Below are 12,599 nucleotides of genomic sequence, written 5' to 3' on the forward strand. Positions count from 1 at the left end.
GTGTCCTTTAAAGAAACATTTAGTCACAAAGGTGACCTATGCAAATTATGCAAATCACCGATATTGAATGTATTTAACAAAGTTCCTGAAGCCAGGCCTGACTAGACGATTGATATGATAGGGCCCTTCTGACCACCCCTGTAGCTGAAGTTCAGACAAAGTAGTGTTTTACAGCTATATGTTCACCATTGGCCTTTCCTCTACTCGACAACAATGAATCACTCATCTAGTGGCATATAACTCATCTCAGGGCAAACGGGATTCCTTCTCTCGTGACATTCAGCATGGAAGCTTCGGGCTTGTCCTCCGTCCCCAAACCCACACTGGGAATTTCCAAAGAGATCATATCTGGTTGCTTTAATCTCACGATGAAGAATCTTGCTAAGGAAGGGTAGCTTTTATTAACCTATGTTATCTTTGTATAATGAACAATTGCTGCAGTTACTTGACGTTTGTCCATATCACTGTATTCCCTGAATAAATAAATTCAGCATTAATCGTTATGGATACACCTTTAGATTTTAAATACCGGGAAATATGTGACAGTGTGAGTAATAATGTATATTCATTAGAACAACTATGACTATCTTGAAATTTGAGTATAGTTGACTAGACTGAAAAATATTGTTTTAGATAGGTTTACGTCTAATTGATCTGAACTATACAGCTACAATCGAAATAATAAGAACAATCAATGTCTGACGTAATCATTATATTTAAGTGCAGGCAGGAAATTAACATCCATCCATCCATCAAGTTTTCAAATTCAGTTGACTAAAATTAATAACCTCTCAACACTACAAACGCCTGGTGAATATATGTAACTTGTCTGCCTGGGGTTGAATATTATATTCAAGTCCCAAATGAAATTTCCACAAACTTATACGGAATTTACAGGAGTCAGCAACTTACTTCAATTCTTAAATATCTTACCTTAAATGTTCGTCTAAGCCGCCACCGTTGTTTCTTCCTTTGCTATCATTTCCTTCACCTTCTATTAACTGCGAAAGCTCATCAGACTTTTGTCCTTCCGGCAATTTCTTTACTAGTTTTCTAAGGATACCTCTGACTTCATCTTTTCGTTGTTCGTAGGACCTTTTATCCTTCCTAGGAAGCCTAGTATTTAAACTATGATCATGGTGTATCGATTGAATTTTTTTAACGAGTTTTTGCACTTTCTCGAGCTTGGGATCAACATGGGAGGGTTTTAATAATATCAGCTGGCACAGTAATGGTAAGTCAAATTCTTTTATGTCAGAAAGTGCTCCGCCTGGAGGAAACAACAAGGCTAACTGCACCTCGTGTAAATGGGGACAGTCATGAAGTGTAACAATTACCTCATCTGATTTAAGGTAATTCGAAAGACACTGTTCTGGATACACACACATGTCCATGACAACTTGTCTCAGAACTTTCCTGCCAACAGTTATTAAAAGATTACAAAAGCTATGGAGAAGAGTACTTTCTTCAACAGATTTTTCTTCTTCCATTATTGAAGACGCTGTTGCACGATGAACTGAAAACTCAATTGCACCCAAAGGCTCCGGTATCAAAAGAATGAACCTCAAAAAAGTACAAAATTAAAAGCATTAGGACGGGATGAGGTTAAAATTAATGGATAGTTTTCAAAGAAAGTGAGTTTCCTTGATTTTATCACCATAATTCCAAACCGTTTGCAACTCCATCAAAACTGCAAGCTGAAAGATGAAACGGTGTGTCTGAATTAATGCGACTGTTTGAGTTAATTAATGTGTCCAAGAAAAATATATCCATATGACTAATGTTATTTAAAAAAATATTTCACCTTATAGGATATGCCAATATATTATATGTAGTCTTGAAATATTTCAGTTCATTTAGTTAAAGATCAAAAAAGGTTGATCAAGGACATCGTGTTCAAGCATTTAGTCATGAAATGTTTCAGTCCATTTAATAATGAAAGATCAAAAAAGGATAATCATGGACAGCGTTTTCAAGCATTCTTATTGAGTCACTTTTAAATCATCGATCATATCAGGGATTATTTGAATCTACACAATTGCTAAATCTGCCGATCACTTGTTCTTAGCATTGCTAATAGTTCCTGAAATGACATAACTGTGCTTATTACCTGATATGGAGGAGATGAACGCATGTATTATTTATTATATTAATCTCAGTGAAAAGCAATGATAACTTGCATCTCTCTCTGTCTGTCTGTCTGTCTGTCTGTCTGTCTCTCTCTCTCTCTCTCTCTCTCTCTCTCTCTCTCTATATATATATATATATATATATATATATATATATATATATATATATATATATATTGGTAAGACTCTACGGTCTTAAACTAAATAACTGATAAAGAAAACCCAACAAGATTAACAAAATGAACAATGAAGTTTCAATAATCCAAAAACTTTGCTTTTGTCCAAAATATCTATTTTTTCTCTGAACACAACAGAAAATCAATTCAGAGACTAGATTTAAAGGATGAATGAAATAGTTATGATTATTAAAACCTTATCTTGAATTCTAAGACAAAATAAAATGACCAGAATGTTGGTCAAAAGCTATCTTCCAGAACGATTTAAATCTCTAACATAAACTAGAACTTGAACTGAGCTATAAAAAACAACCTAATTAAAGCTTATAAACATGTCAAAAATCACGTAGATAATAAAAATTCCAAGGGAAAAACTAAGATTCTGAATTCAAAGGAAACATCCACTTTTAATCAAAATGACATTAGTCACGTAGGTATAAACACATACCCTCGGTTACAGATGAGGGTCAGACATACAATACAAATTTAAAATGCATGTTTTGTGTATGCCTTATAAATCACCTAGCACTGGACATGCTCATGTTCGGCTGTGACAAACAGAATTGACAAAAAAGGCAAGGACTGGGTTCAGCTTGTAAGGCTTTATGTTTGGCAATGTCCAGATCTGTCCCAACATTGCGCACCCACAAGAAGCATTTATTATCTATTGTGTACGTGATTATTACAGGAGACTGAAAAGTCTCCTGTAATAATCACAAATGCACACGGTTTCGCAAATAATCATATAGATACAATATGTCTTCTCGCATCACCATTCTCTAATGTTGGGTTGTCAAGGCTAGTTTAGATGCATGTCGCCGATTTCAAAGTGAAAACCGGACGATGTAGAAGCTGTACTGTACACCCACTAAAACAATATTTCTACCGATGAATAATTAGGAATTTCCTTATGTATATTTTTGTATTTATACTGAACCTATTCTTTAGTTTGCTAATTCACTCACTAACTGTGAACTTTTTTGACTAAACTATTTTCCAGCTTGATCATTTTTATACTTGATATTTCTACATGGGGAGACAAATCACACACACACACACACACACACACACTTGATATTTCTACATGGGGAGACAAATCACACACACACACACACATACTTGATATTTTTACATTGGGAGACAAATCACACATGCACACACATACTTGATATTTATACGCGGGGATACAAATCAAACTCATACTTGATATTTCTAATGGGGAGAAAAATCACACACATACTTGATATTTCTACATGGGGAGACAAATCACACACACACACACACACAGACACAAACATATATTTTATATTTCTACATGGGGAGATATTTCCGTGCATGGATGTGTGAATCAGAAGAAAGATATTGAAAAGATTAAATTTAAACCTCATTCATACTCACGCCTTGATTATTATCTTGTTAATTATTACCATGAGTGCCTCTGACGTTCTATATTTTTTTGGAATATTTCTTTCGTATTATTACTGAATTACCTTAATAGTTATGAACAGGACTCGATCATAATCACTGAACATTATTGTAGGATGTGCATTTTAAATTTTCTCACATTTTGATGACCTACGGGACAATAATGGGTAGATGAACTGTCACTCTGAGATCCCAAACTGATATATATATATATATATATATATATATATATATATATATATATATATATATATATATATATACATCACATTTGTAAATACCCTTGTGTGTCCACCCTCCAAAATACTTAAATAGGGTCAATATATGAAAAGATAAACCTTGCTAATAAAGCTAATTAGAGACCTATTAGCAGCCTCTCTCTAGCTTGAAAGCTTGCTGGAGGGTATATATTACCCGATTTACTGTCAACCTTCCCCATGGTTATGGCTGTTAAACTGTCCTGATGAATCCTATCAAAGCCGGAAACAAGACCTTGTACGAAAAAACAAATTGTGTGCTTCAGTTTTAATGGACCCTGCCATGCTTCAAATGGCATTTAACACTATGTCGTTTGTCTAAGCTAGCCAACTCGAGAACATTCAAGAACGATCATTCTGTTTTATGACAGCTGCAACACCTATGACGCTTTAGTGCAAGAGTCAACATTTCTATCTTTGAAGCAAGCTGATAAAATCAGATCTCCGCTTTCCTACGTAAACATCTGACGCGACAGCTTAAGGGTCATTTTCTGGAAGACGTTTGAATTATCCAGTGGAAATGCAGCTTTCAGAAACCTGAAAGTGAATCAAATCGTTTGTCACACATTGATGCTATACAGCCATACTGCTCAGTCTCCCAAACGTTAAAATAAAGGCCTCATCTGATTGGCTGATAAAGCAGCAGGGGGGGGGGCGAATCCGACATTTTGTCCAATCGTCATTTGGCTTAATTAATATTTCTGCACTCAGCGGATCCGGTGTAGTCAGCGCCGGTAAAAAAAAAAAACGACGACGGTCCATCCTACACGACGGTGACGTCATTTGGTTCTGCGAGCCGATCCCAGCGTCGTCAGCGTCCGGTAAACACAGCGACGACCGCGTCGATGTCATTTCCCCCCCCCCCCCCGCTGCTAAGAAGTTATTTACAATGAAAATTATTTACAACTAACCGAATATTTGGTCAAGTCCAATACGATATCGTGTCCGAGGATCATGTAAATTTATCGTTACAAATCCATGTGGGGTCGACTGAGCATGACTAAAAAAGTTTCGAAAACCATTAAAGTCCATGTCACCGCCGCACCATGTCTGCCAAATATTTCGTAGCGTGTGTGTATCAACGCCGTTGAATACAGCAAGAATATTACAGTTGTCTCTGATTACTTTTGGAATCTGAGTGTATCGTTGAGTGACATATATCACGTCGGTGTTTTTATGCCTGCCTCTGGAAAATATCCTAGCTGGGTTTTTTTGATTGTCTAACATAACATCATCGTACACGACTAGATTGTTAACGTCGCCATCAATATCATCAATACCCGGTGCATCATTGATATCTGTAATAAACTCAATAACATTTTTTTCAGCGATCGCTGATGCATTCTCGTTAAAATCTTTCAACACCTCGTAGCATCGTTGATCATCCACGCTAGGGGCGATTAAATACAACTTATCCCACTTCATCCATCTCATTATTAAATTGAGTAACAATTGCGTCTTGCCGGATCCAGATGGTCCGATGATAATCATCCGGATCGAGTTTGGTAACGCTGCAACATGCTTAACTGGTTCTCTCGTTTTAGTCGCCGAAAAATCAATTATATTCATATCTCTATACATAAATTATGGATCTATATTGTGTGAAGTGTAGAGTGCGTACTGGCACAAATGATATGACAACCGTTACAACGAGAAATAACAGATCGGCGCTTACTGGTAAGTGTGTACAATGCGGTACAAAGAAATTTAGATTTATTTCTGCTAGACCCGGGGATGCTTTAAAAAAAAGCGAGGAGGTGATATTGCAGCCAAGTTATCAAAACTCCCCGGAACACCGTGGGCAAAGTATCCAGGAGAAAAGCACCTCCCAGGATATAGCTACTGTGGCCCCGGAACACGATTAGATATCAGACTCGATGATCAAAATCAGCCCAAACCCGGTGAGTATCCAATAAACGCTATCGATAAGGCGTGTCATGCTCATGATGTTGCTTACTACAAAAGTAGCGATCTGCAACAGCGTCATATCGCGGATGTAAAATTAATTCACGCGTTAAATGCTATTCCTGATAAATCATTCAAAGAAAAATTGGCTTCATGGTTGGTAAAATCGGCTATGAAAGGTAAATTAATGATTGGAAGCGGAGCTTCTCGCGCTGGTAATTGAAAACGCTAACGTTTATAATAACAACATGGAATCCATCTATTATTCTCCGAGAGGATACTGGAAGGGGAAGGCCGCAATTGGTAAACTCGCAAGCGCTGCAAAGGTAACAAAGGCCGTTGCGGCTAATTGGTTATCCAAACAGGCTATATGGCAAATTTATCTACCACCACCTAAACAAATCAACTTCTCGCACTTTGATGTTACCGTACCCAATGAAGTTCATCAAGCTGACATATTATTTCTGCCGCATGACAACGGTTACAAATACGCGCTAACCGTAGTTGATGTTGCGAGTCGATACAAACAAGCGGAACCGTTAAAAACAAAGTCAGCAACTGAAGTAGCCGATGCGTTTGAGCGGATTTACCGAAGGGGTCCTCTGCGCTGGCCAAATCTATTACAAGTTGATCCTGGCAATGAATTTCGCGGCGCTGTTTTATCAACGCTGAAACATCATAGCGTCGCGATACGACGAGGTCATACTGCGCTACATCGTGATCAGGCAATTGTTGAACGATTCAATCGGACTCTTGCTGAACGGTTATTTGGATATCAATACGCGAAGGAATTCATCCAAGAAAAACGATCTCGTGAATGGGTCAAAAGGTTGCCAGGCGTAATTGCAGCGTTAAATAACGAGATTACCCGAGCAATCAACATGAAGCCCAGCGACGCGATTAAATACGAGTACATACCCGGAAGATCAAAAATAGATAGCGTTTCCAAGCCGATTCTCGGCGATGTCACTGTTAGATATCTGTATGAACCAGGAGAGCTTGAAGGCGGTAAAAAAAGAGCTACTGATCCTATTTGGAGTGTTACCACACATAACATATCAACGATAACACGATCAACTGGTAGACCACCGATCTATAGACTGGATTCAACTGCTCCTCAGCGCGGATTTACTCGCGAGCAACTACAAGTGATACCTGACGATACTCAATTGCCCCCGCGTGGTCTTAACTAGCGCCGTTGCGTCTATTGCACTCAAGACAAGTTAACCTCACATTGTTTTTGACATGACCGAGACTGTTATCGATCCTGTCCACGGTAAATTGGCGAGCGTCTTTATCCGAATAACGCCAGCGCATTACACAATTGCAACTCGCGCAGTGATTATTCTGTTGTTGTCGTAACGCAATTATTAATTCGGCATCAATATCAAAACGCCGCTGTTTTTTTTTATCCTGTTGGCGGTAACCCGAGAGTTTTCTATCAATGACGCTAGCATCAATAATGTCATCGTTGTCGCCGGCTTCGTCGGTGGCTTCATCAATAACAATTCTTCGAAGCTGATTCATTCTCCGTACTCTGGACACTGCAAGATAGACTAGATTTGACCATTCGATGCGATTATCAACTATCCAAACAATTGTATCCGTGATAGTCAATCCTTGCGAGGAATGTATTGTCGTTGCGTATCCTAGCGTCCACGGGGATTTATCAGCACGTAGCGCGTCCTCGACGACGCTGATATCAACGAGCACAATATCATTCAGCACGAGAATTTGTTTTTTTGTCCCTGACGCTGTCGGGCCCGGGATTTCAACTTCAATGTTCTGCCGCCGTGTGTCCGCGGGTCTATAACATAACGGCACTGGGCGCGTTGGAAACTTTTCCTTATGCAACGTAAACAACTTCCGCTGAAGTGTGTCTCTGACTATCTTTCTACTCGCTACAATCAAATCGTTTGGTCTCCATGTTTCCCAGAATTCATTTAACGGCGTTTCCGGAATCACCTCGCGGATTATTTCACATTGAACTCTATCCGGCTGTAATCTGATTAATTTTTTAACCTCGCGCAGTTGTTCATCAAGTGCTCGGTAATCAGTATCGGTTTCTTAATAATAGTCCACAAAATTCTTTAACCAATCATGTGGACCCTCGCCGACAAATGGTGGTGGTTGGCCATGGTCGCCACACATGATTACCGCTGTATTCGCGCGCAGCAACCACTCAAGAAACATTTGTAAAACATCTAACGAAACAGTACATATCTCATCCCAGATGATAACCTCAGGAATAAATTTTTCCCCCATTCGATCAGGAGTCCACTCACCGCCGCTGTATCGAAAAAAGCTGTGATAAGTAACGGCGTCAACATTTCGTTGTTTTATCTCTCGCGCTAGTCTATGGGTCGGTGTAAGCACGATTATACTTGCCCGCGTTCGAAATAATTCAATTGCCTGAGTCGTCTTTCCTGACCCGCCACAGCCGCTTAAATAAACTGTTTTATATTTACAAATTGGATCAGGACACGGTGGTGCATTAGACCATTCTGATAAATTATCACCGCGTAAGTAATTATTTTCAACGGTGACATTTGCTGACGGGGAATAATCGCGTCGTATTTCATTTTTAATTCTCCATATACCCCAACTCTCGTCCGGACTAGTAAACTCGGCTATGTTTCCCTTATACTTTACGTCTATGTAAAATGAATCAACGGCTACTCTAACCGCGGTGTCGGGGAATCTATTTATCATCGAGAATAAATTGATAGCGGCGTAACCCAGCATAGACGCCCTCAAATGCGGATATGCCGGGCTGTCTCCATCGGCGTAAGTAACAACTGTACCCAACTTTGTTCCATTGGACAAGAAAGCTGTTTTGCAGTTCACGTATCTATTTTTTGCCACTGCGTCCTTGATTACGAAATCATATTCTGCGTCATCTATAATCAGCCGTGAGCAATATCGTTTGTAGTCGCAGTTTTTTCCACCTTGTGTGAACTTACCAATTATTCTTCTACCGAGATCTTTTGCCTCGCGGTTTCGTTGGTTGAATATCTTTTTGGACCATTCGATGATATATTCCTCGTCGGCATCAATGTGTTTTCTGGATTCGTCAATTATGCTATCTAGACGCTCTGGTTCTGGTAACCAGACTTCAGTCTGCGCCCGATATGATATAATCGCGTCACTGACAATCAACGATACAAGCATGCTACAATCAATCATATACCGTAGCAGCGCTATTGGGAGCTACTTCTTTTCAGCCATGTGTCTACCGATCCAAATATAACAACAGCGATGAAGTCCTGCCGCGAATTCAAATGATACTATGCGAGCGAATCCGGTTAAATCAAAATCAGGCAGTGGTCCATTAATAGCAATACGAGTCATTTCATGTCTGGGGTGTCCAAATCGTTTTAAGTACTCGGCGGCGGATCCATACCCGAGAAAACTCGCTGGATAACAGGCAATCATATCAACCGACATCATAGCGTCGCGGTTGTATTCAGTGTTCCATAGTCCACCGTGATAGTATTCCAAACAACTGGATTGTACATCCGGTAGAAATTCCTTGCGCGTTGGTCTCCACGCATTTTTCCTTGCTGCAACATGAGCCGCAACCGATGGAATCGTAAAACAATTTGTTAGCAGTTGTTCATCATGCTCTTCAAATTCCATGGCGGTTTTTTTCATCTTGTTGTGAAACGTTTCAGTGCGATATAATTCACCGTTTGGTCTTACAAACTGATCAAAGGTATCCACATCGTTTTCAGCGCTTCGAAGTAACCACACTGATACAGGGTCGTTTTTACACAAGCAGGCAATAGCATCAAATAGTTTCCTCTCCGCGAGAAAACCATCCTCTCCCAGGAATTCCCCGGGGATATACTTTACTGTTCTATCCCGTGGAAATATTGTGACCGCGGGCGTCCACGCGTGTTCGTTATGATCAATAATTTTGATTGGGGCTCCATTTGATTTATACTTTGATTCATATAATACTTCACCGGTTATCGTTGTAACGGTTATTGGAAATCTCAGCGACGTTTCTAATCTCGCTATGTCGCTGATGGTTGCTCCTCGCTCGCGCACTGTCTCCTCCCATTGGTTTATTTTGCTACGTCGTAAATCAGTCAATTTGTTTCCTCGACACGCATTTGTAAAATGCTCTATTACTCGTTCTGCTACACAATTTATCCCCGTTGACTGTTTCATCGGCGCTAGTTTTCCGATATCAGGTTTCTTATTTAACGGGTATATTCCATAGACAACTGCTGTTTCAGGATACGCTCGTTCATAGTATGGTCTGTCAATTCCGGTTAACAGCCCTGGCTTGGAGTCGCGGCTAACAATAACTGTTTTCTTGTCGCTGAGAACCGGTTCAAATTTATCACGTATGATCCAATTACCTGATTCCACCCGGACAATGAATTTTACTCTGAAGAAATACTTTTTACCGTCAAGTTGTGATATTATCGTTGCCGCGCGTTTGTCGTTCATGGTAGCATCAACAACGCCATCAATTCGAAATGTTGACCAACTATGAGATGCACCATCACGCTTGAATTCATTGATACAGTCGCGTATTTTATTCAACAGGGTTCTATCGTTTATTAACGCTTTTGGTGCGTCCTTGAGGACTCTATCGAGATTAAACTTAATATTTTTCCAGGGTTTAATTGCTGCTAATCTCTCGAACTCCTCCATATAATTAAAACAAGTATTTAAATGAAAGAATATAGTATAATGAATCACTGCAAATGGCTGATGATTGGGTCGACAACCCCGTGCAATAAATCATGTAGAGGTGAATTCTGCGGGTATCATTTACAAAGCGTTCGTAATGGTTCAAATGGCCCCCTACCGTGCTTGGTTTGCCACGTTGGTGTAAGAGGAAAATCGCAATTATGTATCAATTGTGGCGGCAAACGATACAGGGAACTAAAACGTTATTATGATAAACGAATAAAAAACGCCGTCATTGACCCCACCGCTGACTCAGTCATCAAAACTCCTCAGGACTACATTGCAAGGTTTATAATTAAACCAAGTAATGAATTAGACAAGTAGTATTATTATACAAATGGACCAAGAATTTCAGCCGCATCCTGTGCTCGTTAATTACGAGGCATCTCGCGACGGCGTTGTTAGAAATTGTAGACTGAAGAAGCCGGTTGGTACCGTAAATAATCAGGGGTATTTGATGTTTGGTGCCGGAAAGAAGAAGTATTATGTTCATAGGGTGGTATTTGAAGTATTCAACGGATTAATCGAGAATGGGCTTGTGATTGATCATATTAATAATAATAAGACTGATAATTCTCTTATAAACTTGCAAGCCATCTCGCAAAGTCAAAATACCAAAAAAGGCGGAACTGGTAAACACTCAAAGAAAGCAAAACCCGTAAAGTCATTTGATACAACAACTCACGAGGAAAAAATATTTCAGTCGATGAATGAGGCAGGAAAATATTTTGACATTTGTATCGCCTCAATACGAAAAGTAGCAGAACGAGTATATCAAACAGCGATCTCAAAAAGGACCGGACACAGAATTCGATTTTCGTATATAAATAAGGTCACCATGACGAATTGTCTGTAATTGTTTAAATACTATCAATAGTAATAAATAACACACTGCGCAGGGTTCATTTTGTAAAATAATTTTTTTTTATTTAGAAATAAGATGTTTTATAAGAATATGAATATCGAAGACATCAATAATATATTAACCGAGATTTTAAAATTAAAAAATCAAGGAATTGTATTATCTGATAAGCTTGATAACCAAAAAATATTGTCCGATTATGAAATTATTAACGAGCAATCAAAGAAAGGTCGATATACCTTGCCACGCGAGTATTCTTTTATAAAGCGATTACAATATACGATCAATGAAAACTTGTATGGCAATGACGTAAATGCATTTATTGGACTATTTACTGCCGTTGAGACAGTACGAAAAAAACTCGGACAGGCTTTTGAACGACGTCGAGAAATCTCTAATAAAATTAAAAACATTAGAAGGATTATAGACGAAAACTCCGTGGAGCCCCTGGGACATATCCCCCCCGCCACACTCGGCGGGAAATTAGAAATTACGGAGCAATTGCAATAATGGTAGGCGAATCACTTACTACTCGGCTAGCCAGAGAGCGGCTAGTAGCGCTTAAAAAGTTCATACCGTTACGAGACAGGGTCCGAAAACAACTTCAAACGCGGCAACAACTACAAACTGATTTTGCTGTTGGAAGCGAACAACTCTTTGCTCCGGTAACTAAAGCGACCAAAGATGTTACGGCGGCAACTGTGCCCGTCCTCGGTGCGCTTGAAAAGATAGCGGCTCAGACCGAACAAACAAAAAAGTCTCTGGAAACACTCCCTGCGAAAATAGCGGTTGCTACAACACACCAACGGAGGGAGAGGCCGCCACCACTCGCTATAACGGACCCACAAGAACCTTATGTTACAATAGCCGATGAAGAAGAACTAGGCGCCACCGCAAGAGAACCAGAAGAAGAAATACCGGAAGAAATACCGGAAGAAATACCGGAAGAAATAGAGAAAGAGGGGAATATACCCCGTAATGTGCTTAAAAAGAGCACAATAGACACAATTAGAAATCTCGGCTACGAAGAATTAGTTGATTTTACTGTTACAAATTTTGCTAAGGACACACGAGATGTGCATATCAATAGCGGCTACGAGAAAAATATAAGGTCGTTAAAGGACTGGACAAGAATAGT

At 39.5% G+C, this 12,599-nt stretch overlaps 1 protein-coding gene across 2 annotated transcripts in view; it reads right to left on the reverse strand.

The window, feature by feature from the left end:
* The window catches only part of LOC149779201 (uncharacterized), a 102,040-nt gene that overhangs the window by 77,984 nt on the left and 11,457 nt on the right, over positions 1–12,599 (reverse strand). Inside the window, exon 2 of one of the 2 annotated variants that reach the window (XM_089939768.1) lies at positions 934–1,563. In XM_089939768.1, coding sequence (XP_089795894.1) covers positions 934–1,490 — 557 coding nt within the window. In that variant the 5' untranslated portion in view covers positions 1,491–1,563. Of the gene's footprint in view, positions 1–933; positions 2,199–12,599 lie in introns of those variants that run through there. The other variant, XM_089939769.1, reaches the window with a different exon arrangement.

This window comes from Sinohyriopsis cumingii, chromosome 17 (assembly GCF_028554795.1).
Source record: "Sinohyriopsis cumingii isolate HCF-2022 chromosome 17, ASM2855479v2, whole genome shotgun sequence".
Classification (NCBI taxonomy): Eukaryota; Metazoa; Mollusca; class Bivalvia; order Unionida; family Unionidae; genus Sinohyriopsis; species Sinohyriopsis cumingii.